Source organism: Frankliniella occidentalis, unplaced genomic scaffold (assembly GCF_000697945.3).
Source record: "Frankliniella occidentalis isolate FOCC.00 unplaced genomic scaffold, Focc_3.1 Scaffold43, whole genome shotgun sequence".
NCBI classification, from domain to species: domain Eukaryota; kingdom Metazoa; phylum Arthropoda; class Insecta; order Thysanoptera; family Thripidae; genus Frankliniella; species Frankliniella occidentalis.
In genome coordinates, this window is record NW_026267173.1 from 777,120 (window position 1) to 803,640 (window position 26,521).

General features: G+C 40.1%; 7 protein-coding genes across 10 annotated transcripts in view; 4 read left to right on the forward strand and 3 right to left on the reverse strand.

Moving 5' to 3' along the window:
- LOC127749287 (uncharacterized) lies at positions 1–854 on the forward strand (the record flags this gene model as incomplete). Its single annotated transcript, XM_052266822.1, is given in 2 exon segments — positions 1–176; positions 277–854. Coding segments are annotated over 2 exon segments (434 nt in total), but the record flags the coding sequence as incomplete, so codon positions are not given.
- Positions 855–2,016: 1,162 nt separating this feature from the next.
- On the forward strand, positions 2,017–10,313 carry LOC113212815 (3'-5' RNA helicase YTHDC2). Of its 4 annotated transcripts, none has more exons than XM_052266814.1 (28): positions 2,017–2,140; positions 2,345–2,488; positions 2,746–2,880; positions 2,956–3,046; positions 3,138–3,343; positions 3,419–3,615; positions 3,705–3,871; positions 3,953–4,212; positions 4,323–4,377; positions 4,515–4,695; positions 4,772–4,900; positions 4,988–5,169; positions 5,266–5,444; positions 5,529–5,656; positions 5,735–5,869; positions 5,960–6,148; positions 6,231–6,350; positions 6,431–6,588; positions 6,791–6,905; positions 7,026–7,297; positions 7,384–7,610; positions 7,691–7,887; positions 7,976–8,102; positions 8,205–8,324; positions 8,417–8,494; positions 8,583–8,698; positions 8,809–9,063; positions 9,145–10,313. In XM_052266814.1, exons 3-28 carry the CDS (start codon positions 2,763–2,765, stop codon positions 9,400–9,402), a joined length of 4,260 nt encoding a protein of 1,419 aa, XP_052122774.1. In that variant the 5' UTR covers positions 2,017–2,140; positions 2,345–2,488; positions 2,746–2,762; the 3' UTR covers positions 9,403–10,313. The 4 variants fall into 4 exon arrangements, with proteins under 4 accessions (XP_052122774.1, XP_052122775.1, XP_026287428.1 ...); XM_052266815.1 differs by having other exon boundaries at positions 2,039–2,130; XM_026431643.2 differs by having other exon boundaries at positions 2,083–2,199.
- A 178-nt stretch (positions 10,314–10,491) lies between these two features.
- On the reverse strand, positions 10,492–14,328 carry LOC113212812 (programmed cell death protein 2-like). Its single transcript, XM_026431639.2, has 8 exons — positions 14,083–14,328; positions 13,735–13,895; positions 13,381–13,660; positions 13,131–13,292; positions 12,913–13,049; positions 12,617–12,829; positions 12,376–12,511; positions 10,492–12,296 (listed from the first exon to the last, which is right to left on the reverse strand). Exons 1-8 carry the CDS (start codon positions 14,188–14,190, stop codon positions 12,159–12,161), a joined length of 1,335 nt encoding a protein of 444 aa, XP_026287424.1. The 5' UTR covers positions 14,191–14,328; the 3' UTR covers positions 10,492–12,158.
- A 234-nt stretch (positions 14,329–14,562) lies between these two features.
- On the forward strand, positions 14,563–16,555 carry LOC113212813 (AH receptor-interacting protein). Its single transcript, XM_026431641.2, has 6 exons — positions 14,563–14,857; positions 14,959–15,138; positions 15,221–15,386; positions 15,502–15,688; positions 15,770–15,912; positions 15,991–16,555. Exons 1-6 carry the CDS (start codon positions 14,783–14,785, stop codon positions 16,197–16,199), a joined length of 960 nt encoding a protein of 319 aa, XP_026287426.1. The 5' UTR covers positions 14,563–14,782; the 3' UTR covers positions 16,200–16,555.
- Positions 16,556–16,617: 62 nt separating this feature from the next.
- On the reverse strand, positions 16,618–18,571 carry LOC113212814 (uncharacterized). Its single transcript, XM_026431642.2, has 2 exons — positions 17,523–18,571; positions 16,618–17,129 (listed from the first exon to the last, which is right to left on the reverse strand). The coding sequence occupies exons 1-2, from the start codon at positions 17,547–17,549 to the stop codon at positions 16,725–16,727; spliced, it is 432 nt and encodes a 143-aa protein (XP_026287427.1). The 5' UTR covers positions 17,550–18,571; the 3' UTR covers positions 16,618–16,724.
- Positions 18,572–18,651: 80 nt separating this feature from the next.
- Positions 18,652–24,991, reverse strand: LOC113212818 (uncharacterized). Its single transcript, XM_026431646.2, has 14 exons — positions 24,794–24,991; positions 24,165–24,381; positions 23,987–24,090; positions 23,766–23,902; positions 23,506–23,671; positions 23,254–23,425; positions 22,899–23,108; positions 22,696–22,809; positions 22,433–22,617; positions 22,076–22,352; positions 21,785–21,986; positions 21,549–21,685; positions 21,238–21,435; positions 18,652–20,760 (listed from the first exon to the last, which is right to left on the reverse strand). The coding sequence occupies exons 2-14, from the start codon at positions 24,352–24,354 to the stop codon at positions 20,702–20,704; spliced, it is 2,151 nt and encodes a 716-aa protein (XP_026287431.1). The 5' UTR covers positions 24,355–24,381; positions 24,794–24,991; the 3' UTR covers positions 18,652–20,701.
- A 145-nt stretch (positions 24,992–25,136) lies between these two features.
- LOC113208854 (midnolin) overlaps positions 25,137–26,521 on the forward strand; it is a 59,942-nt gene continuing 58,557 nt past the window's right edge. Inside the window, exon 1 of the mRNA XM_052266818.1 lies at positions 25,137–25,786. Coding sequence (XP_052122778.1) covers positions 25,371–25,786 — 416 coding nt within the window. The 5' untranslated portion in view covers positions 25,137–25,370. The remainder of the gene's footprint in view (positions 25,787–26,521) is intronic.

Below are 26,521 nucleotides of genomic sequence, written 5' to 3' on the forward strand. Positions count from 1 at the left end.
ACGGCGGCGAGGACGTCCCCGTGTACTCCCAGGGGCCGCTGGCGGCCGCGCTCCTCGGCGGCTCCATGGACCAGACCTACATCCCGCACGCCATCGCCTACATCGCCTGCCTCGTCGACTTCGCCGAGCGCTGCCGTTCGGGCAAGGACAACTACACGGCGCCGCCCAGGATAAAGGTGCGTGTCACTCATTGCGCGTTCCCGCTCCACACCGTTTCCTCCGCACATCGTGTCGCTGTGAAACGTGAAACACTACCTGTCTGCTGTCTGTCCACAGGACCACATGTGTGGCGGTCCCGAACTGGGGAAGGTCGCTGCACCCAACTCCATACAGCCTGGCCCCCAGCCTGAAGTTGTGGCCAGCAGCGTTGTCGCAGATGACGGTACAAAAAAGAAGACCAACATCCAAGCCACAATCACGGCTAACATTAGCACCCCTCATCTCAGCAGCTCTTGTCTAGAGGTTGGAGTAGGAAAATATCATTTCCTCTTCCTGCTGATTCTGCTCTTTGTGGGTTCAAAAATCAACAGTTAGGACAGAATTGTAAAAATATGCAATTGCACACATCTCTGTAAAAATGGAACAAATTCTTTTGTCAATGGATCAACCTACACCCCCTTTTAACTCTGATAAAGTAAGACATTTTGTTCCACTAAAATGATGTACAACAGAGGCTCTGCATATTGCTGCATGTTTTAAGTTGATGCCTTCCACCTACCCTTGCAGGTGGACGACTTCCAAATCGAAGTGTAGGCTCAAATCCTGTGATGTGATTCTCAATGTAAGTAAATTTAAACAAAACGTGTGTAAAGTTTGTAAGAAAATAAAGATAATTAATTAAAATGATGCAGTAATTCAATTAAATTATTGTAGAAAATAGAACCTAAGCTAAAATGCCATGGTATACCTATAGAATGTGTCAAGCATGATGCCTGTCACTGTGTCTATATCAGCAATATTGATCCGAACGGAAGCATGCATTGCCATATGGTCCTTGGCATGAATGATTCTGTTGCTAGCTGGCTGTAATTTAAAACGAGGGAGACGTAAATTAATTTTTGTTAATGGATAAACTAGTTCTTTAATTTCAATTACCGCCCTTCATTGTGGTTTGAACATTGCCAAAAAGTGCGTCCGTCCTAATACAAGGTCTCAGCGCCCTCTAGGTAGGCAACATCTCGCCTGTAGTGCTTGTGTGTACTGCGTGGAGGCCTACCTTGAGTCTCGCAGGCGCCTACCTCTCGTAATTTGCAGAATGATCGTATGAATCTGAGAAAGGGGGGCCGTGTATTATAAATTCTAGTCGACCCCCAAGTAGAAATAGCACACTTTTTTCAGTGAAGTCACACTCTTTTTGGTGTCAGCGTCGCCGAACGTACACGGGAGAACACATCCCCCAGGTAGCAGAACTGCACTAAAACTGCATTTTATGTTCCGTCTAACGCGCCTAAAATGCGCATAACATGCGCGTGGACGCACCTAAAATGCGCCTTAAAGGCAGAACATTTAAAATGCAGTTTGCTCGATTTTGCTACTTGGGCCGGGGACCTCGGCTGTCACGTCCCTTCACCACCAGAAATGAAAGTTGAGTTCACGTCCATTTCTACATCGTTGTTTCGACGTCGAATCGACTTTCATTTCTGGCTGAGTTCTACAAATTAGTGGGCGCCGTAGGAGCACGACGAGAGAGACCTGGTCGACCTGGTGATATGGCGGCGTGGCTGGTTTGAAGTCCACTCGGAATTTTAAGGCCAGAGAAAAATTCGGATTCGAACCGCCGCGCCGACGTCCGAGTTTCTAGTGCACTGAACGGGCACTTTGGAAATATAGAAATGCAATAAATACATTTTCACAAAATAATAATATGTTTGAGTGACCATATACGGGCCTACTCATAAATGATGGGTACTGACTCAAGGTACTGATGGGTTGGGTACCACGATGTAGAGAGAGGTCTTTCTACATCGTGTTGGGTACTCAACAGCAACAGCAACAGAGCGGCGCGTCTGCTCTCACCGGAAACAAAACAACACAACCGACAGAACCGGATGTTGATCTGCCAATGAAGAATCTGAATCTGAAGAAGTTACAGAAGGCGGTGAAAATTTTAAGGCTTTGAAAGGACAAAAGGTGAAAGAAAGTAAGGCTAAACCAAAAATTCAAGAACGGCATTGCGTTCACAATATTCTTGTGAATTCAGTGAGTTTTTGCTCGAACCACTCTCCCATTACTTCTTCCTTAATCGTGCTTAACCCTACCTGCCCCCCCTCCTTTTCCCTCCCCCTTCCCCTTCGCGTTCCCTGTCATTTGTGCTTAGTTTTTAAATGTATATTGTGATTTTCAGTTAGAAAAGGACAGCGACAGTGTTCGTAAGCAAGCATGAATCCCATTTGACTGTGGTTGTTAACGTCGTTGACGACAGTGTTGGCTGCTGTCATAGTTTTTGATTGAAGACGATATTGAGAAAAGGACTATTAAGACCAAGCAGGTAACAGGTTTTCCTTTTCAGTTTTGACCAGTTAAAACAAGCTTTTCTTGTTTGTGTTATATGACTCAATCACTTTCTTGAGATGCATTTTCATGGTGTAGGGTTCTGTCTATATACTTGAACTGAATTTTCCTATGTGATGAGGTTACTGTCTTTCACTTCCTGGTGGATTTTGTTCAATGTTTTCTATTGTGAAGACAATTTAAAAGTTTCTGTTCAAATAATGTAAAGTAAGTTTTGTGCCTTGTCTGTGTTAGTACATTGACCATTCAACATGCCACGAAAGAAGCCAACCAATCGGAGAGGTCAGAAGGCCGGCAACATTGGTGAAGAGGTTCGCATTGCTGTAAAGCTGCAGCTAAAAAAGTTTCTTGAGGATCCTTCTGCAACTGGTTTGTGTTATGATTTAACTACTTTTTTGTATGTTTTATGTTTTTGTGAGTACTACAAGTGTAACTGTATTCTAGAGTGTGAATTTCCCTCATCTCTCTTTGCTGAGGAAAGAGCATACATTCATAATATGGCCAAGGAATATGGGTTGCGGTCCAAAAGCAGAGGGTAAGGAACAGCTGCTATTAGTATTAAATATGAGGAGATATTACTCTTGCATGACTTAATAAATGACTTTTACAAACCTTGGAACTTACAGCAAAAATGGAGTTAATAGAGCTGTAACAGTATATAAGAGGGAAGGTTCAAGCATTGTTCAAGCTGATCCTGCTTTTGATCTCTGCCCTAACTCTCGCTTACTTATTAAAACATTACTTGTGGAGTGTCCACTCAATGCCAAAGAGCGACAAGACTTAATGCCTCAACTTGAACGTGACAGAGAGCGAGCAATTTTGAATGCAGAAGGTATTTGTGGTAAATATTTGTTGTCTTGGTCACGTTTTCTGTTGACTTTTCTAACAATTGACACTTTTCATTTAGTGAAAGAGATAGGACGAGCTATGGGCCGATTGAGTAGTGGTGTACCCCAAGTCCCTTCAGCTAACTACAATCCTGAATTACTCCCATTTAGAAAAAGTCTTCCCATTTGGGAAATGCAGGACAATATAGTTCGCACCATTTCAAACAACCAAACAGTTCTCATTGCTGGCGAAACAGGATCAGGGAAGACAACTCAAGTAAGCAAGCTTTCATAAATGTATGTGCTGAAAAATGTTCAAGTTATGGAATCTTTACTTATCTTCTGTGTTTGCTGCTATTTTGACAGGTTCCACAGTTTATCTTGGAACATTGTCAAAACTATAGGAAACCCTGCCGTATTGTGTGTACAGAGCCTAGACGTATTTCAGCTGTATCTGTGAGTGAAAGAGTTTCTTATGAAAGAAATGAAATATTAGGGCAATCAGTTGGCTATCAGATACGTCTTGAAAGCAGGTAATACAGCCATTTGATGAGTGAGACATATTTTAGATCTGATACTTTCCTCAAAAATTGACAAATATTTTGTTATTTTAGAGTCTCACCAAAAACAGTATTAACATATTGCACCAATGGAGTGTTATTAAGAACATTAATGGGTGGTGATGCTATACTTTCCACTCTCACTCACATTATTGTGGATGAAGTTCATGAGCGTGATCGTTTTTCTGACTTCCTTCTAATTACCCTTAAAGATGCTCTTTTGAAATACAAAAATTTACGACTCATCCTAATGTCTGCAACGATGGACATAAGTGTATTCACCAAATATTTTGGTGATTGCCCTGTGATTACAGGTATTGTTACCATGACACATCTTTATTTACTTCTGCTGTTTTGTTTTCCTATTATTTCCTTTTTTAAAACCATTTTCTCCCCAAATTTTAATTTATCATAAAATTTACAGTTCCTGGACGTCAATTTGAGGTACAGGAATATTTTTTGGAGGATGTTTTGAAAATGTAAGTTGTGTGATACTTACTACACTCTTTTATTTGAGGTGCTCGTCGGCGCCGTTCTTTCTTCTGGTTTTTATTTCATTTCATTTTTGTTAAATATATTCAGCACTGAAGTGTTATTGTTGCTTCTTATTTTCCAGAACTGGCTATTTAAATAGTGACATTCCTCAATTAAAGAAAGAGCTAGGTCAAAACAACATTCAAAGAACAGAATTTGAAAACTGGACTCGTGCTGCTAGCAGCAACCAAGAAATTAAAGAGGACTATGATTCAAAGCCTGATCTTTCTCTGGAGTCCTCAACTTCCGAGGAGCAAAAAGAGGTTGGTATTCCTCTTGTTTCACTTTTTAGTGATTAAATTTCAAACCAAATCATACAAATGTCCAATTCAATTCCAGGCATTAGATCCTTGGATGATAGAGCAAATGGATAATTGCATCGATGAAGTATGGAAAAATGGTGCGGAAGAATCGTTTCCCCAAATTCTTTATTTCATTCAAACAGAAAATGTTCCTGTTGACTATCAGGTAAGTTTACATTCTTTCATTTTTAACACATCCCTCTCTTGTAATTGCTTCATAAATATTAGATCTAAACCATACATTTGCGCTTAGCACTCAACACATTTGGCAACTCCTCTTATGGTAGCTGCTGGTCGAGGTGAAATGGACATGACCACACATTTACTAAAACTTAAAGCAAGCACAAGTATAAAGTCAGGCAATGGTTGGACCGCCCTTGACTGGGCCATGAATAACGGTCACCATCAAATAGCACAACTTCTTAAAGACTCCAGGTATGCTTTTACTGTCTGAATATGATTTGTTTGACTTACCTTTGTTTATGTTGTGTCTTTTGCTGATGTGTCATTGTTTTTCCTGCATGTTCTAAGTAGTGTAAATGAAACCATGCCCGAAATGCCACTGGATGTGTTTAATGCAAAATCTCAAGAACTTGCTATTAGAGATCATCAGTTACTTGAAATGTATCATCACAGCTTCAACGATGATGAGATAGATATTAAGCTGTGCCTTGCTCTGATCTACCACTTGCATTGTCGGTCTGATAAAGGTTTGTCCAAATTCTTAGTTTGGTTTATTGAAATTGGGAACAGTATTCCTTTTATTTGAGAGAGTTGTAAAAATTCGATTGCAGGAGCTATCTTGGTATTTTTACCGGGCTATGATGTCATCACAACATTGCGAGATCGAATCAATGATGAAAGAGACAAATTTTCTCAGGCGAGCAAGTTTTCTTTGTACACACTTCACTCAAATATGCAGGTCTAACATTCAACTATTCACAATCTTTCATAATATTATCAATATTACATTATTCTTAAGTATAGGATCTAATTTCAGACTAGTGATCAAAAGAGAGTATTCCTACCTGCTCCAGCCAATACAAGAAAAATTATACTGTCCACAAATATTGCTGAAACCAGTGTTACAATTGATGATGTAGTTTATGTGATAGACTCGGGAAAAGTGAAAGAGGTATGTCAGACATATTCAGTGTTGGAAATCAGGTGCTCTTTATTGTTTTTCACTTCTAATTATGTATTTGTTTCTTGCCTCTTGTGTCAGAAATCGTTTGATGCCATCTCAGGTGTTAGTTCTTTAAGAAATGAATGGATATCACAGGCATGTGCTAAACAGCGCAAAGGGCGTGCTGGAAGAACTCGTCCTGGGCTTTGCTATCACATGTTTTCCAAAATACGGTACCGATCCCTACAACATCATCAAACTCCTGAAATTCTGAGACTACCGTTACAGGTACAACATTGTTATTATTTTACTTTCGATAATGTTCAAGTTTTATTACACCAAGTAATTTGGAGTTCTCAATTATTGACAGGAACTATGCCTACACACAAAACTTTTAGCTCCACCAAATACAGCAATTGCAGATTTTCTTGCCAAAGCCATGGAACCACCACCATTTCTAGTGACCAGAAATGCTGTTCATCTGTTAAAGGTCAGTGGTTATGACCAATTTTCGACCTCTTGACCCCAGCAACCACAGCCTTATTAATTTTCTCTGACTTGAAATTTTAGACTATTGATGCCCTTGATCCATGGGAAGATTTAACTGAATTGGGACATCATCTTCTGGATTTGCCCATCGAACCTCGTCTTGGAAAGATGTTGTTAAATGCAATTCTATTGAAGTGTTTAGATCCAGTTCTAACAATTGTCTGTACCTTAGCTTACAAGTAAGTTTTACAAATTATATATTATATAATGTATGTACTAGTTGTTAGGGCTACGACACAGCAGTTTGTGGGTTTGCCTACTCGATTCACCCTACCTGTAAGTTGCCGTGGTCCCCTGGATAGACAAACCTGTAACACTTTCGTGTCGTAGCTCTGACAGTACAAGGTAGCTCATTCTTTAAATTAAATCTTGTCCTCCTAGGGATCCATTTGTTCTTCCAACCAACCCAAGTCTCAGAAGTGCTGCCCGGTTGTCTCGTAGACATTTTTCTGCTGGAACATTCAGTGATCACATGGCTATGTTAAGAGCCTTCCAGGTACCTATTACTATTAGTTTTTGATCTACTCATCTTACGTGCACAAGATCAAGAAGTTATCAAGGAGAACTTCAATGATAACAAATTTTTTCAAAGTACTATATCGAGTATAAATTTCAGGCATGGCAGTCATCCCGTTCCAGTGGCCGCGAAGTATCATTTTGTCAGAAAAATTATATCTCGTCAGCTACAATGGAGCAAGTAATGAGCTTGAGGGCTCAGTTGCTTGGTCAATTACGTGCTTCTGGTTTTGTTAGAGCCAAAGGAGGGGGTGATATCAGGGATTTGAACACCAATGCCGAAAACTGGGCTGTTGTGAAAGCTGCTCTCACAGCTGGTTTCTATCCAAATATAGCTCGCGTTGACAGAGAGGCTATGCAATTGCGAACTATGTAAGTTTTTTGATGTTGATGTTTCATCCAACATTGTAATATTGCTAAGATTTAAAAACAATTTCATTCTTATATTTTTTTTGTAGGAAAGAAGCCCTTGTGGTAGTACATCCATCCTCTACATTACGAGATTTAGATCCAAGAGAGGGAAAAGTCTCTGAAAAACTTCCTACAGACTGGATTGTGTATGAAGAAATGAATCGAACTGGGAAGTTGTGTCAGATCCGTATGTGTACCATTATTTCTCCAATCACAATTGCTCTCTTCGCTGGACCTTTGCGACTTCCATCAGATGCCTTATCATCCAGTGAGTGTAAGTAAAACAAAACAAACAGTACTCCGTCTTTCTCATTATTTTGGTGCAGCAAAGTAATTAGTAAATCTCATTTCCAGTGGAAGGAAGCATTAATCAATATCAAAGTGATTCAGAATGGGAGGAACACAATGACTATGATAGCATGTTAAAACTTGATGAATGGATTAATTTCTGTGTTGACTCGGAAGCTGCCCATCTTGCTTTCCAATTGCGTCAAAAGTGGAGTGCAACTTTCCTTCGTCGAATGCGAAATCCTTCAAAAAACTGGAATCCTGTAAGTTATTTGTAAGAAATATGAACTTTTTCAGTCCTGATCTCTCCTTTCAGTTTTATTTTATTTGGATGATGTTTTTCACTTCTAGGCAGATGATGCTGTAATTCAAGCTGTTGTTCAAATTCTCTCATCTGAGGAAAAGAAAATAGGCCTACAGCAACCTGATGGCATAGGACAACGCCCAAGACCTGTTAACATTGACTTTCAGTCTTCTGGTAGGAAATTCATGCTACAATAAACTACTTTAATGTTACTCTCTTAACTTGCGTTTCTCTTTTAACTTTGTGAAAATTATTCTTTGTTCCCCTATTTTTTAGTAGGTGGAAGGCGGCAAGACACAAATGATACTGACTCTGTTTCATCTGAAAATTCAAATCACAGTCAGCGCTTTTTTCAAAATTCCAGACGAATGAATAGGAAATATGGTTCAGAAAGTGGTAAGTCCTCTGTTATCCTTTTTCTCCAATGATTGTACTAGTTAATCTATTTTATTTATATGTATCATTGACAAATTTTTCTGTGTTATTAGGTCATAGTTCTAGTTCGGCAGATGATTCAATGATACAGCAAGACTTTTCCTTTCCGGAGGTGGAATCCTCTAAAAAAGGTATGTGGTAATACCTATTTGATTATATGTTGAATTTTATGCCCTGAAATAATTTTTTTTTTTGCTAATATATATCTGATTTCTGTAGGGGCTCGGTACTTTATTATCAAAGCAGGTAATCCCAGAGCCATTAATGCCTCTTTAAGAGAAAATGTGTGGGCTTTTACAGCGACCACTGAAAATAAATTGATAACAGTGTTTCGGGTAAAGGAATTCTTCATTTGAGTTTTCTTGACATTTATCTGAATTATTAATAATATAATTGTAACGTGTTTTTTTTTTGTTTTTTTTTTGTTTTTTTTACTTTGTTATAGGAGGGATTTGCAGTTATGTTAATTTTCAGCATTCATGGAAGTGGAAATTTCCAAGGAGTTGCAAGCCTGGTTAGTGATGTTAGTGATGTAAGAGATAGTGGTAAAGTTCATGTGCAAGATATGGCAGGCCCCAATCTTTGTTCACCTTTACCAATAAAGTGGCTGAAGTATGGTGATATTCCTTTCCATGCCACACGGAATATTATGAATCCTTACAATGAGAACCGCAATATTCAAACAAGCCGTGATGGCCAGGTAAGAGCTATTGGTTAAGTGTGACTAAGTACTTATTTTCTCCATACATTCATCATCGCTCTCTCTCTCTCTCTTTTGCAGGAAGTAGAACCACATGTTGCATCTCAACTTTGCAAATTATGGGAGAAACTTTCTCATACCAAGCCTGCTCACCGTTTCTCTCAACTGCAGGGAAATGTGTCAAACCCTACGTCTTCAAATTCCCAATCTCCTTCTAAAAGTGGAAGACCTGTTAGGGGTAATCCTCAAAATAGTTTTTTGAATTCTCCTATTGGGTCTGGACGTCAGTTTGGAAGATCTGGTAACTTTGGTAGCAACTACCACAATACCTCTCAATAGTCATTTTACTATTTGTATGAGTTTCTCAATTTTCAAAACAAAGGATCTTTCGTGTTCAAAAAGTTTTTTTATGCTAAGTTTCCTATTGTTTTTTTTGTTGTGTATGAAATTTAACTATCTTTTAACTTATTTTGATCATGACTTAATTGTATGAAATATGCCATCTTAATGTTTATTTATTCAAAATGACCTAGTTGGTGGGAGAGAGAGATAGTTTCCCCACCTGTGTTCCTCATGTACTTAAGGTGTGTACACACATGTACATGTATAATGTACAAATCTCATCCTTGCACTTAATGTGATATTAGAGATAATAGGATTTGTTATCTGCTCTCTGAGTTAGGTCTTTTAGAATTAATATTTTTTTAAATTGTTCAGTGCATGATAACTACACATGCTCGGAGATTTTTATTTCTTCCTCTAAATTGAAGGAATCCTACGAATTTTCATTGTTTTAGTAATTGGTGTGGATTTGGAGATCTGTATTTCAGTTGCACTACCATCTAGGTTTGCTTTCATTCTATGCATACATATCTCATTTGTATATGAGTTGTTTTTTAAACTGAAAACTGGATTAGCTAATTGGCCACATTTTATTCTTTTCTCAAATCATGCTGAATGAATGACTCTGCGAGTCTTGTACTGAGAAATACTTGTAATTCACAAGCTGACCTTGTCATGCAGCCTGTTAGCATAATTTATATGCCTTTATACTTCTCCTGAAGGATAAATTCCTTGTTAATTTTTAAGGTCTCTGGTATTGTTCAATTTCATGGCACGTTGCATGTGATCTTGATGTAACACCTTGTTAACTCATATGTTGCAGTTAAACAGAGACAGGAGGGTGTTCTTCTCTCTAAATAAATTTGATTGTTTTTTAATTGTGATTACACTTTGTACCCAACAAAATGCTTACTTTGTATTGAATTCCTATTTTTCCTATCTATCTGAAATGTCACGGATTTAGTGACACCAATCAGTTTGTGACACCCTTTTAAATTGATACACAAAGAATTGAGATACATCATTGATGTTAAAAGAAGATTATGAAGAACTGGTGATTGTTGATGAGTATTGACATACACCATATTGCATTGGTAAGGTAATAATCTTTATTTCAACATCGATTTTGTTCTTCTGCAGGGAAACAAAAGAATAGCGTTCATGTACTACCATGACAATAAACATGTCAAGGTATAGGTCACTGTAACACTTACTTTAGACAGTAAAATGGTTAACATTTACAGTCAGAGGATAAGGTAGAACAAAGATAATTAACACAGTTTTATAATTTCAAACTATTTAATTACATAAAGAGTTATGACTTGTCAATCAGCATAAAAACTAATCCAGCATTTAGGTATATAATAGACGACTACATATTTGCCTTGGATTTCTACTGGTAACGGAATAGACACCATGTACTTTGCATATCAAATTTCAAAGAGAGTGTTTGTACTCAATCAGAGGAACCATCAAAGAATTTCCAAGTCTCTCACTGTCAGCTTTTAGATAAAATCACAGTACCTGAAACTAGCTGAGCCTTCAGATACAAAGTAACACCTCCATCAAAGTTCATCCATCAGGAAGTATCAGTAAAACACAAATAATTAATTAACATTTATCAACAGCACAGATAGTTTTCCATAAATGCACAGCATTTCCATTTCACCACATATAGAACAGAACTTGGCTATCACACCACAAAACTAGGTTTATTTAAAGTCTTGTGGCACAACCTTTTTCTTTTCTTTTTTAATAAATAGGTATTCCTTTGATTCCCCAATACAACAGTGTGATGAAACCATTGATGGTAATACAACTCACAGGGAATAGCCACAATGAAATAATTCTGTCATTTGTCACATATATCACAGTTAAAGTGAGAGACTAACTCACACAATGGCAATGAAGTCAAGGTTCCTCTCAAACAAAAAAAGGTCCACAACTGAGAAAAGATTATTTCTTAACTGTTTTAAGACAAGAACATTATTATTATTATAAATGAGAACAATTGTACTATTTTCCCTGAACAGCTAAATGCTTGACTAGAAAACAAAAGCACAGGGTTAACTGGCCAAAGGACAAAACATGATTCAGAAAATCATCATTTACAGCTAACATGAAAAAAGAAGACAGCTGGACTGAAGATCACAATACACTGCTGTGATTTAAAATATTGTTTGCAGGAGTAAGACACACTACTGCAAACAGCATAAATTGCAAGTAAACCTAAGTAAAACAATGGAATCTATGGTATGGTACAAAAAAAAAGTAATGCGTCAAACTACAAAACAGTTAAAGCAAAATTTAATTAATGGATGTTAAAGAAAATCTGCATCTGCCAAATGTTTATTAATTGTTAAGTAATATGCGCCAACGATAGAGCCATTTCATGGCAGTAAAGATCATTTGGACAGCGGCCATTCTAAAGAGAGGTATCCTTCAAAAATGGAAAAATGCTCTTAAGAAATGAATGCATAGTCAGTATGTTTCCGACATACTTCAGGTAATAAGTAAACAGGAATTCGTCACATATCCTTCATTTTGAACTACTCTACTTCATAGAGTTTAGAGTACATATACATAAAACAAAAGTATTGAAACATATAGGAATGTGTATAATGCCTGAAAAAATCTGTAAGTGAAACACAGGCTTTTCTTTTGTTTTTTTACACAGCCATTACAAAGTAATGCATACCTAGTTAAGATAGATGCCTTAAATGCCTTAGAATTCCTACATATTGAGATCTGCACTAAAACCTTTCCGCTTGCACAACTACTTTTTCTTCTCGAACATTATCACCAACAGCCCAACAACTTTGGCGACAAGTCCAAATTAAAACAGTTCCAAACTCAATGTGACTTCCATAAATATCTCCTCCACCCTGAACCTAAAAGGTAATAGATAACAAACATTTTTTAATGTAAGAGGCCATAAATTTGATTTAACACTTTCTAACCACGACTTACTTGTAGTCTAAGCTTGGGAATGATCGAAGGAAGCACCTGAAGTTCAAAAATCATTTCTCCTTGGCAATATGAGCATGTAGATGGAATATCCGCCAGTGGGGCAATAGGAAGGGGAACACCTCCTTCTCGACAGTACCTAGATCAAGAAAATGAACAAATCAAAACTGATAATTTACAAGAGATATGATATGGTAAAAAGTGTAATGTAAAAACACTCCACAACCAGTTTTGTGGAATTTACCTCAGAATTTGACCAGGAGCTTGTTGTATATGTTGCAGAAACCGATGAAACAGAATATCTCCGTGTGCAGGAATTGACTGTTCATACTTTTCTACATCACCTCCAGCACAGCCACTAACAGCTTCCTGTGCATCAGACTCAAAGGCTTGTCCTTGATTTTGTTGGTACTCAGCCAAAAGTAAACGCACATGACTTGAAACTTCAGTTTCGCGCCTAAAAGTTTTAGAATATATTTTTACCATGTGAGCGTATTTGTAATTGAATTGGAAATAGTCAAAATGATTTTAAGATAATACCTCTTTGAGTCTTCTTCTGTAACACATATAAAAAAAGGTGTAAATTGTGCATTTCTTATGTCCTTCGGTAATGGAGCAGACTCTTTAAGTAAAGCATGAAGGTCTAACTGAGGTCCAGTTGGAGTGTCGATAGACACCTGTAAAAAAGGGTACAGAAATAGTACACAATACAAAAGTAGAAAACAGGAAAAACTATCAGCAGATGTTATGATGCATACCAGTTCACTCTCATCACCCTCAATTTCAGCAGATGCCTGGGGAGAATGTGCATTTGCTCGAGCACCTTCAAGTCGTCCTTTGTTCCATGATGCATTAAAATTAGCATCCCTTTGAGAAACTGCATCCATTCGCATTTTACCCAGTTGGGTACTAAGAGAAACCTGTAAAATTAAGCATAAATAAGTAAATGATTGTTTTTGTAAATAAAAGAGAGTATTATCAAGCTGTTTGAAAGTACTTGAAACATACAGTGGATTGACCATCAACATCAAGGACATCATCTACATCATCAGCTGAATCAGGAGAACCACTGGTAGTGCAGGTGTTGTAACTATGATCACATTCGCCATCAGATAAATCATTTCTTTCAGGCGCAGCAACAAGGTTCCCATTTTCTACATCTTCATCCCAATCGTCAGCATCTGCACACCAATCAGAGGCACTCAATGCAACAGTAGCTGAAGATGTTGTTTTAGAGGCCTGTTCCTTAGAGCAATTGTCCAATACTTGGCTGCGGAGACAAATCCAGCTGACAAAAAGGATACAGATAAGATGAGGTGTCATAACTCATTAATATGTTTCAGACAGAAAACGTTTGCAAACCTTTCATTCTGATTCCAACAGTTAGGGCTGAGGCACCCAAAAAGGTATAGTGTCCGATGATATGGAGAATTTTCGAGTGGGGCATAAATTTGCAAAATGAGGGGAGGAGGAAGGCCACAAAGCTTGCAAAGCGGTGAGGTAACACCATCAATAGGCCAGTCCTGAAAAATAAAAAAACAGTTAATGGTGAGAAGTGGGAACAGCTGACTGCTCATGAGCACAAAGGTTTCGGAATATAAAGCAAAGAAGGAACCATCAACTTTCATGATTCAAAAAATTTAAACGACCTGAAAATTATTCAGGAAAATAAAATATAGGTACTGTCAATCTCTTCACCAAACAACTTACAGGTTTCCCTCCCAGCTTGTTGGTCGAAAAGTTAACCTGGCTTTTGTATTTTTCAGAGATAACCTCGTCGTCAAAGCCAAGAAACACATTCGTTCCCCTCTGTGCCATAGCTCAAAACGATATACCGGGTTGAATTCGCAATTAACGTGCTCTTCTAAAAACTTAATCCAGTGAACTAAGAAACACAAAATTCATTCATGCACTACTCTACATCTCCATCCCCTTAAGGAAGGGTGGAAAAGGTGAGGGGGGGGGGAGGGGGAGAGAAAGGTCAGTTTCGGCAGGGAGCCTTTCCCTTTGCACATGGAGCCAATATAGAGAAATTCGAAAAATTACTATAAAACTTTCAGTTTGTCAGGTCTCATATCGATAACTGAATATTGGGTTCGTTAGATGTTAATGTTCCAGATTTCTCCGATCCAACTGAAACCAAACAAAACGACTGCGTTCCTGCCTGAAGTCGGGAAGCTCAGGCGACATTTTGTTTGTTTTTGTTATTTGTTGTCTGCTAGCACAGCTGCTTAACCCTTTACTTTCTCGATCAGATTCATTTTGCGCATTTTGTTTCTGGTTTGATACATTTTACTGTGTTACATTTTAAAGTTTTTTAAATCAACAAATTTCTTTCGCTCTTTTCCTGTCTGTGGAGGTTATTTTATAATAATTATTTCCTGACGAAAGACTTAGTCCTTATTTTACCATGTCTGAACCTCCGATCAAGAAGAAAATTTTACATGCTGGCAGTGAAAAAGTGGATTTCAAGCCTGGCTGTAAAGTAAGCTTTTATATTTACATGACAAATCTGTTTTCATTTGAAACATAGGTTTGTTTGATTACAGTCTTATAACTTTTAATCAAAAAATTTTCTCTGCCCAGCTTGCTTTTCATTTTATTACAAAACTGACTGATGAAGATGGAACAGTTCTTGATGACAGTCGTAAAATGGGTAAACCGATGGAGTTGATTCTTGGTAAAAAGTTTAAACTAGAGGTGTGGGAGACGGTAGTGCAGTTGATGAGTTTGCATGAAGTTTCATCTTTTACAGTTGACAAAAGTGTAAGTCATGTATAATATTAACTTTTGAATGTTGTTGGTAAATCTTTTATCATGTTTTATTGTGATTGATTTTTTTTTACAGTTGGTTCTCTCATACCCATTTGTTGCCAAAGCCCTGAGAGATATGGGTAAACCACCAGACGCCAAAAGGCATCACTGTTGCGGAGTTACTTTGCAAAATGAAGGTCTAGGGTATGAGGATCTCAATAAGTTAGTTAAAAATCCAGCAGATCTTGAATTTATTATTGGTTAGTTCTTCTATTTTACATTTTTGAATGGAAAACTATGAATCAACATGTTGACAAAATTTAGAATGGCTAAATTAATATTTTTCTTTGTTTTTTTTTACTTTTTTACTTTTAGAATTACTGAAAGTTGAAGCACCTGACGAATATAAGAAAGAATCTTGGCAAATGTCAGAACAAGAGAAACTAGATCATATCCCTAAGCTAAGAGAGGAAGGTAATAGCTTTTATAGAGAGGGAAAGTATAAAGAGGCCTGTGAAAGTTACACACTTGCTCTTGGATTCATTGAACAGCTCATGTTAAAGTATGTGGAATTGAATTCTATTACAGCTTTCTTACTTATCATTTTCCCCAAATTTACAAAGCCCAATTTTTGTATTTCTAGGGAGAAGCCTCATGACACTGAATGGTTAGAACTTCAAGAATTTAAGATGCCTCTTCTTTTAAACTTGAGTCAGTGTAAACTAAAGCAGGGAGAGTATTACCCTGTCATAGAACACTGTTCAACTGTTTTAAGTGTTCATCCAGGTAAGAAAGCAAAATTGAAGAACTGAAGCCATATCATTTGCTACTAATTTGCACCAAATTTGTAATTATTATTCACAGAAAATGAAAAAGCCTTGTTTCGAAGAGCTAAAGCACACATGGGTGCATGGAATCCTACAGAAGCACGATCAGACTTTGAAAAATTGGTAAAACTCAATTCCAAGCTAGAAAAATCAGTAAGTCAAGAATTGAAGATTCTAGAAGACATGATTCGTCAAAGAAACAATGAAGACCGTGCCAAACTAGCAGGAAAAATGTTCAATGTGTGACATAAACAGGAAATAAAACAAGAAAAAGTTGCATTTTTTGAATGAGGATCAGTAGGATTAATATGTTGATTGCCATGTGATCATGTATCAGTTGTGACCAGTGTGTTGATTTATCATATTTATGTCACATCTCTATGACTGAGTTTTATGCATGATGCTGGTCAATTGGCTAACATGTCCTTTATCCACATCCAAACGATGTCGAAATACTGGAATCGACGTTGAAACGACACAGTACTGATTCGAATTTTCATGTAGTACTAAGAATACATTATCATTATCGTCTCATGTTATCATTTTTGTTACTTTTTAACCATATAAATCAGACGTTTGTAATAAACATATGCCATGCCATATTAGCCCGTATCTTTTTGACCTAATGATTTAAAGACACTTAAAGCAAACAGACAGGGAACGAATCGTCCCCCCTTCCCCCTCCCACATACACAGATTTGTCATAATGGCATCAAATCTGAAATACAATTTTTGGTCGTTAATAATTTAGACTAGCAGCAGGCCACGTCTTCATCGATGGCCCTTGCTGACGACGGGGAAGTCCGCGTACCACCCGAACGCGCCGTGGTGTCCAGTGTGCGCGCCGTAGTCCACGTACTCGTGGTCGTCGCCCCCGCCCCCACCAGACTGCCGTTCGAACCTGTTCCTAGCTTGGTCAGAGTCCGGGGCGAATCCGTCGTGATCGCCATCGGCCTCGTACGAGGAGGCCTGCGGCTGGGGCTCCCGGTGGCGGTGTCTGCCGCCGTGGTGGCCGCGCGGAAGGTGCGCCTGGCGGACCTGCCTGATGAGCTCCACGTCGTCCAGGGGCACGGCGACGTAGCGCCGCGGCAGAGGGTAGGGCTGCGGCCAGGGGCGCGCCGACGCGGGCTCCAGCAGAACCACGCCCAGCACCACCAGCACCGCGCCGGCGGCCAGCTGAGAGCAGACAGACATGGTGAAACAGCGCGCACAAGGGGCAAGACGCTCGCCTGGTAGGTAGGCAAAGTCCTGCTATGCAGTACTGCTGAGTTCGGCGGGCGGTCTACCCTACGACTAGCAGGTACGCAAAGTTCTACTATGCAGGACAGCCGAGCTCGTCGGTGGCGGGTCCACTCTTCGGCAGGTAGGGTAAAAGATGCGCCAAGTCCTATCGTGCAGTCCAGCCGAGCTCGGCGGGGGCTCAACGGCTGGCAGGTGTAAGACAAACGCCTGGTAGTCAGGCAAAATCCCACCATGCAGTACAGCGGGGCTAGGCGGGCGGCCTACCCTACGGTTCGCAGGGGTCCAGCCGCCCGGACTATCTGCTCCGTGCTCTCTGGGGGTACCCACCTTGGACATCGCGAGCGCTGTCGTCATGGTGTCGATGCGACGGCGGCGGGAAATGGAGTTCAGCGTAGTGTGAAGTTGGGCGCCTTTATAGCCGCGCCACCTCGCCACGCGCCCGCGTCGGGTGGCTTTCCCTTCCCGCCTCCCTCCGGCCGGGATTAGTCTTGCCGCGACTGGATGTCCTACGGTCGTACTTACAAACGAGCTGTGCCTACGCGTCGCGTCCGCCGTTTATACGCAGTGCACTTTTTCGGCGTTGTTCAGCAGCGCCGCGTGCAGCCAGGTGCTCGGTGGACTATCGCCGCGCCACTTGATCGGCAGGGTGGGCGCGTTCAACGCACATACGTGTAGGACGTGGACTGACGAATTCGTGATTCCTTGTCAAAGCAGGTGTGACATGCCATGGACTTATGTCTAATTTCTGTAGGCGGAAATCCATGGCTCGTGAAGTTTCTGTCGAGTTTGCTGGAAAGGCAGAGTTAGCACATTACTCTCCACTCCGACTCGATTGCTTCCAATCTTTCTCTTCTTGTTGCCTGCAGTCAGCGCAGGCTCTCCATCTCTTTGTGTGGTGTTGGTGGCTGGCGGTTTGTTGGGGACTTCCCTCCTCTCGGTCATTAGAGGACATTAGGAACAATACTGGAAAGAAATAGACAGTGGAGGAAAGGCTTTTGTGTCCGAAAGGAGCCGCATTCCGACAATCCGATCCGCGTTGTTCTTGTCCCCAGTTTTGTGTTTTTTGTCTTAGGCTGCCGTTGACGTGCCAATGGCACGCGTAGACCAGCCCAGCGTGACACCGTCTCCGTCTGCTCACCGGGCGACACGAGGTAACAGCGCTTTGTCAAAGGAAAGAGAGGGAGGGAGGACGAGGACGTTACCCCACAACGTACGCTGAGCCCAGCGTGAGCAGTGTTTTGTTGGGTAGCCTGCGATAACAATTCCAGTCACGCTCGGCCTATGGCGCGAAATGTTCAGAAAGCGGCAACTAAACTCACTTCTGCTATCTGCTATGAACCCAGAGGAGGAGGACCTTCCGCTGAAGACTGAGTGAGCTGCCAGTTTGTCGTGTAACACGACTCGTTGTTGTGATTCTCGGGGATGAATGCGGTTGAGCGTTGAGGAATCTACTATGTATTTTACATAACTTTTATTTACGCTTCTCGGCATTATGATAAATCGCACAAACGCAGTTGAACAGTATAGTTCACATCCTAACACTAAATCAGCCAGTAATAAAAAGGACACCAACAAGACATCTAAAAATAATAATAAAATGTAACGAGATCAATGCTCTCAGAATAAAGGAACGTGACTTTGGTGCCTGATATACCACGTTCCTTTTCTTATCACGTTGGAAACACCAATTATCTATCTTCTTGACAGTCCACACCAAAATATTAATTTAGATTACTATCCTCGAAATTCAGTTACCCGTTTTGAGGGACAACTACATGAAAAGCATATGCCCAATATTAAAATCAGAATTAATTAAAAGATTAATTGTCTCAAACATTTTGGACTGAACAGGTATGTGAGATACAAAACTCTTTGTGCAAAGCGAGTCAAAAATTTACAAGGTAACAAAGCCTGAGGTTTCAATAGACTCTTTTTAAACACATGTTCAGTGGTGTTTCCAGACATTCAGTTCCACATTTAACAAGGTATAAAATTTAAGTTAAGAGAAAATGTCTCCTGAGCTCATGAACACAGTGGAGAAAATCACAGTTGGATGATTCCTTAGTGGCAGTTGACAGAAAATGGACTTTTTAGTGTTAATGAGAAGCATAAAGATTAAGATAAAAAGAGATGATCAAATATGAAGGCATACAAAATTATGTGTATCGTCCAAGTACAGACCAACCACAGACAATATTTACAGTTCTGCAGCACCAAACAAACATCAGTTCCAAAATAAACAATTCTAGACAGCTCTAGAAACAAATTCAGATTCATAAGAAACGAAATCTTAACAACTTATAGCTTCCCTGTTTATGTGAATTAGTGTGAACTAGTCAAGCGTTGCATAAACCTATCAACAAAATTCATGGTTATCAGTCAATTGTATGGCACCAATATGAATCAGCATCATTAACATTGAACAATTTCAATCCACTAACCTTACTAACAAGGAATTAACAAGGAAGACCTAATAATAATATACGCAGCAAAGTAAACTAGAGTGTGTGTAAACACACAAATTTTGATTGAAGGCTAACCTAACCACACAAGTTTAATCACAAAGAAGAAGATTTAAAATTCAGAATACAATTCATGCCACTCAAATATTTGTTTTAAGACAAAAAATCCACAAGTTTCAACACTTTTTTCCATTTTTCATCAAATACTACAGCTTCTTCTAAACTAGGAGCACATTCTGGGTCTGACAATACTTAAACCATTTAAAGTACTGTAAACTCGTGCTAAAATGTTTCTCAGCTTACAGCGTCGCGATTTGGTACACAAATTAGTCATATTACGCGTAAAAAAAATCCCAAACATTTACAGCATTAATCCACTTAATACAACGTTCCAAAACTTTTCAATTTGCTGAAGAGCTTTAGCGAGAGTTGACACATCAAAATAGAGTAACAGAAAGAAGATAATACAAATTTGGTAATGCTATAATGCATTTCAAATATATGTGCTGCAGCTACTCTTAGAGTAGAATTTAAAGTTCATTGTTTGTGGAAAACTGAAGGACACATCACTTATAGTTCATAGCACATGATCCAATAATTGCACATTCACACATAAATACCTTTGTGAAAACTTTGAATTAAAATTATGTAGTTTATATACATATAAAACAGGAAAACACTTAGTTAAACAAAATGCTTTTAAAGCATTTTTTTGTACATGATTAATAGTTACAAAATATACACATATGTACATTAACAAAATCTGTTACAAAATTAATATATATTCTCAGGATGAAAGAGTTTATGTATTACAGTACAGGCAGGTCTGGGTGAGCCTACCCTTGGAGGTTTTGGTTTCAGTAAATACTGCTTAGCTTACTGTAATTTGGAACTGCCAAAGAATCAGAGGGTGTAAAAGTAAATTATGTAAAAATTACACAAATGACAGAATAAAAACAGAAACAAAATGACAATCTCCAACCAAAACTTGTATAATAACTTGGATGATTAGTACCTAATTGCAGACTCCTACATAAGCTACGACTAAGAACTAGGTGTTGGTGATGGTACTTGCATGTCATCATCTTCATCCTCGTCTGGCCCTGTCAAAAGAGCCAAGCAAAATGCCAAATGAAGAGCGTTGATAATTTGTCAAAATCTTCAGACAAGGTTGGGATAAAGTAAAACATTGCCAAGGGCAACAATTACACATACATAAGGTAAATTAGATTTTTAAAAAAATATGTTCCTTTCTCTTGGTCTACAAACAGCTTGGTCAATTTTACATTGAAGGTGTGGCTTGAAGGGAGAAATAAATAAGATATTTACTTAAATTTTCCAGGATTAAAGGGAAGGGAAACTGTCCCAAGGTATCAGACTGTCAGCACATGTTTACTTGTACTTTTTTAAAAACATTCATATCAAAAGCCCTCTGAAAAATAAAAAGAAACAACTAAAAAACTGAAACTAAAAAACAGAAAAGTGAAAAGAGAAATTTCTGTTCAGAAATTGTGTGAACAGAACGGAATCTTTCATGTGTAAGCAAGTGCAAGAGGAAGAAAATAAAATATGTGACTTACCAAGGTCATCACAGATTTCATCGTATATATCCAAATCATCATCTGCTCCATCAGAGTAATCAGAAAAATTATCAAAATATATTCCATCAACAAAATCAGGACGAAGGTGGGGTACTGATAAATCAACAAGTTCAACATTTAGATGTGGAGGAATATCTTGTTTGCAGGAATCAAGTTGCTCCCACATAATTCCAGTTCCTAAACAGACAACTTAAATATTATTTCTGACATACTGAAACTAAATTTACAATAGTACAATAAAAAGAAGAGATAGACAAAATTTTCAAGGATTGAAATGGAATACAACTTACCACCCACAACAAGGCGCAGAAATATATTGTTATTGCGCAATTTTACGGCTGTTATTGCTGTCTTGACAATTGAAATTTTCACATGATCACAACCACTAACATCACAGAGTTCCAGATCAGGACAAAGAGATATAATCCTACAAAGAATAATATTAATTAAGAAACAGAGCTTGTTAAAAGAATGGCTATTGAACGCTACATAGTGGCAGTGGCATAAACGCTTCCAGAAAACACACCTTAAGAATCCATCCCCTTTAAGTGATGGACATCCTCGGCATTCCAACTTTTGTAGTGTACCATTCTGAGCAAGGACCGTTAGAGCTCCATCATTAATGTCAGCAAGATAGCTCATTTTTAACTCTCGCAAGCAAGGCAATTTTGCTAGAAGTGTTATGCCTTTAGTAGTTACACAATGCTCTGGGGCATATGCTCTACAACCTGTGGAAATATTTTTACACCAAGATAGAGAAAATAGCTTTGACTTACATGATTAATTGGTCAAGTATTTAAATACAACCCAAACAAACCTGTTATATTAAGACTTTCAAGTTCCCTGCAACCATCAACTATGGTCTCTATTCCTCTGTCAGTCAAAAGGTCATTCAGCTCAAGATTCAGACACCGGAGATTGCTTAGCATGCCTATTGATTCTAATGAGGCGTACTTGAGCCTTGGAAAATACTGTGCCATATTAAGAGACCGAAGTTGGGGAACTGATTCAAATAAAGTCTTTACATGCTGATTTGAAAGACTTATACATGATGTCAGCGATAAACTTTCCAGCAGAGGGAGCCTTTTCACAGCCTTAGAGGAGATAGAAAAGCTCAAGTATAGTTAGAGTACAAACATTTTCTTTCTCTGTAATTTTCTTTATAAATACTTACTGTTAGAAGTTCATTTGGTCTTAAGTTACTGCAGGCATTGAGATTTAATTCTCTCATTGTTTCTGGAGGAAGTTTATTTAAAGCTTGTCCTGTTAATTCTCCCCACTGTGCAATACTTAGGCTTTCTAATTCAGGTAATATTTTAAGAAGATTTTCAAGGAAGCGTTCATCAACACCAGAGCAATCTACAAAAAATTCAAAAAATTAATTTCAGTGTTGTTAAATGGTCCATATGAATAGTATATTGGTTGGTATAAGCTCACAATTCAGATTGAGTTTTCGAAGTTTTGTGCAGCCACTACCCAGTCTTTGAAGACCAAATTTGTTAAGTCTTACTCCTGTGGCATCTAATTCCTGAAGGTTAGGGCAAAGTGATCCTGGAAAATAGTTTTAAAGTATAATTACTATCACTGCAGTTAAAATACTTCAAAAAATTTACAGAACTATTTTCATCCATTAATATTACCAACTATTGGAAGAAACTTGCTCCGTCTGTGACGACTATGAGCATATATCGCCAAGGAAAGAAAAGAGAGGCTGTCACCACAACGCATCAGTATACTTTTTAAGACCCCCATACTGTGCAGATGGTGTGGTGGTAGAGCAAGCTGTTGCATATCAAGAGAATGCATACGGCGCCACATACTTCGAGCAACAAACTGCCATCGCTTGCACACTGTAATACACAAGAATGAAGATCAGTGTACCAGAAATGAGTATCAAGCAACAGAGAATGCCCATGAGAGTTACAGATACAAAAAAACTAGCAATAAATAGGTGGTAGATAGATAAATATTTTTCATAAAAACTAGACTACTTACCTCTTTCAATACGAACACGATCAGTGAGAGAGAGAAAAGAAAAAATATGAAGCAGACAGTCATCATTCAAGGTTGAAAATGGAGAAAATTCTCCTTCTCGGTATTCATCAATATCCATATCTTCAGACTCTCCCATGATCATGTTGGATTGGTGGTCAATGCGGGTTCTTTTCTAAAATATTTAAGAAATTAATATTTTAAAAGTTCAAAACTCAGAATGAGTTAACAGAGAACATTGAATGCTGAACTTACTAGTTTATCACATACAGGTTCTCCACTTTCTTTGTAAAAGCGTTTGCCGGGCAACCATTGCACTGTACCATCAGAGAGTTCAATTGGTTGATGAACTCTGTCTGCCTTGTTAACACATAACTGGTACCCAAACAAAGACAGTTCTTTGGGGGTGGCCTTTAAGGCACTGTAGTTCAGAAAAAAAAAGTAATGGTTTATGAGAAACAGTTTCAGTATGCTGGCAACTTTTCATTTGCATTGGGCCATCAACCATCACTTACTTTCGAGCATCTTCTGGTCTGTGAAACGTCACAAATCCATAAAATGCATGTCGTCTCTTGGTTGGCTCTCGTTTAACATGAGCATTGATAACTTTTCCAAATTTAGTAAAAAATGCTTTAAGTTTAGAGTCTGTAACCTACATTTAAAAAAATTCTCGTAAAATCTTGATCCATTTGAAAATACTATAAAGTTAAATATATGACCAACGAAGGTAACTCACCCTGTAAGGCAGGTTTCCCACAAATAGCTTCCTCAGAGGAGGGCCATCGAGATCTTCAGGTGCATCATCCTTTTTGGGCGGAGGCACCCATATCTCTCCAAACTCTGAAGCATGCAAGACAAAATCAAGAGAAAATAGCAAATACTCTGGAAAATAAATAATTTTATAATGAAATTACCATCATTTGTTTTTGATCCTGATGAAGTTGGAGCTACACCATGGTCTAAATGTTGATTATCAGAAGCACCCGGAGCAATGAAACACATTTGCCTCTGGTTTGGAGGTCCATCTATAAAAACTACATCACAGGATTCATTTTCATCAAAATCCCATGCTTTGTCACTAAGACTTACAGCCCAAGAGTTCATGATAACTGACAACACTTGAAAGTAAATCTGCAACATAAAATATTTTATTTCAACACTACATCACATTGAATGAACACAGAGGTTATTACAAAACTCCTAGATAAAAGGTAGAAAAGCAACTAAACAATATTAGGAAAAGATCAAAAAATTTAAATCGGTCTGTCAGGTAATTGTACAGGCCTAGACTGTCTGAAAGTTATTATCATACTTGACAGATAGGAACAGGGGATCAGGAGGTGATCAGTCATGCAGCAATTTCACACTCCTTTCAAGAGGGTAAAATAACTCAACAAGAAAGTATAATTGAAACCGCGTTGAGACATCTGAATAAAAGCTTGTGAATAAGCAAATATAAAAGACGTTTAGTTAAATTAAAGAAGTACGGCTGCATAGAGTGTGAAAGCAAAAGGTAAACATTGATCATGAGATGTGCACTTACGTGTTCGGGAGGTGCCCAATAATTAGCAGCTACCAAGACTTCACACAGAAAGGTTCGCAGAATGCATAAGACTTCTATTTCATTTCCAAATAAGTTGACACATATGCCCTCGTTGTTTTCACTCCATTGCGAACACACTCCCAGAGAACTTGCACGCCATTTTGAACATAGAGCTGCGCAAACTCTCTTAGGAGAGGCAACCCCTCCACGGCTCTCTGTAAATGGGGATGAACGGCTCGAGCCAAAGCCTAGAGTCCTGTACACAGGACGGCGACCCGTCGCGGTGGGGGGAGTCCCGCCAGACGCCCGGCCCGTGCCGTGGCGTGCCGCGCGCCACCGTCCCGTCACCGACCGTGCCGTCACGTCAGTCGGGGCTGGGAGGTGGAGGCGACCGCATACCGCCGGTCCGCAGCGCGCCGTACCATCGATGCCGTACCGTTTCGTGCCGATTCTCCTCCTCACCGCTTTGTGACTGTATCCCCTGTGATTGCGTGTGCCCGTTTCGCCGACCAGCTCTGCTCGCGGGGCACGTCGCCTTGCCTGCCCTGCCGCCCTCCATCGCCCCAGGATTGATCCCATGGATGGGAATAGCGCCGGGGGGATGGCCGGGGGCCCCGGGCCCGGAGGGGCAGGTGCCGGCGCCGGAGCGTCCGCGCCCAGCCCGAGCAGCGAGCCGGGGCCCGGCAGCAGCCATGGCCCCAGCCCGGGGACGGCCCACGGTCCAGGATCCGGGACGGGGGCTGCCGCCGGCGCGGGGACCAACGCGACGGCCGCGGCCACGTCGCCGTCGTCTGCGTCCTCCTCCCCCTCCTCGGGGTGTGGCTGCCACAGCCACCCCGCCATCAATGCGATCACGGTCACAGTGGCGATGACCACGGGTGGCCAGTTTACGCTGCAAGTCGACCAGTTGGAAAGTGTGGATACCCTCAAGAAAATGGCTTCCAAGAAGCTGAGAGTGCCCAAGGAACGGATATGCCTTTTGTACCGAGAGAGGTGAGTGTCGCTGATTTGTTATCTGCTTCCTTTCAGCAGCACCGTTCATACATCAGCTGTGCTCGTGCAATTGCACGTGCACCCCCAGGTGAGGGGGGGGGGGGTCCTGTCCGTATCCCCGCACCGCTACTTGCGTCCCGTTTCCCGTCCGCGGCTCTCCTGGTTGGCGGAGGCGGAGGGCCCCGTTGAGGCCGTGTGGCGTGCTACTACTGCAGGCGTCCTACCTTTGTCGTCCTGGAGTTTACAGGGCTCCGTCGACCCGTCACGCGGGGGGCGGCTAGCCCAGCTAGTCGAGCCCAGCGAGCGCCCCGCCCCGCCCGAGGGCGTATCTCCAAGCCCGGCCCTGGCTGCCGCCCTAGTTTAGCCCCGCCCGCTCCACAGCACGCGGACCATCATTTTCAAAGGCCGCACCTCAGATGGCTCCGTTCTCAAAATGGCACTGAATGGGTGACCTCAAATTTGAACTGCTGCGAGAGGGACGCACTGTCGCAGAGCATGGGGGAGGGAGAGGGAGCACATTACTCTCCACTCCGACTCGATTGCTTCCAATCTTTCTCTTCTTGTTGCCTGCAGTCAGCGCAGGCTCTCCATCTCTTTGTGTGGTGTTGGTGGCTGGCGGTTTGTTGGGGACTTCCCTCCCCTCGGTCATTAGAGGACATTAGGAACAATACTGGAAAGAAATAGACAGTGGAGGAAAGGCTTTTGTGTCCGAAAGGAGCCGCATTCCGACAATCC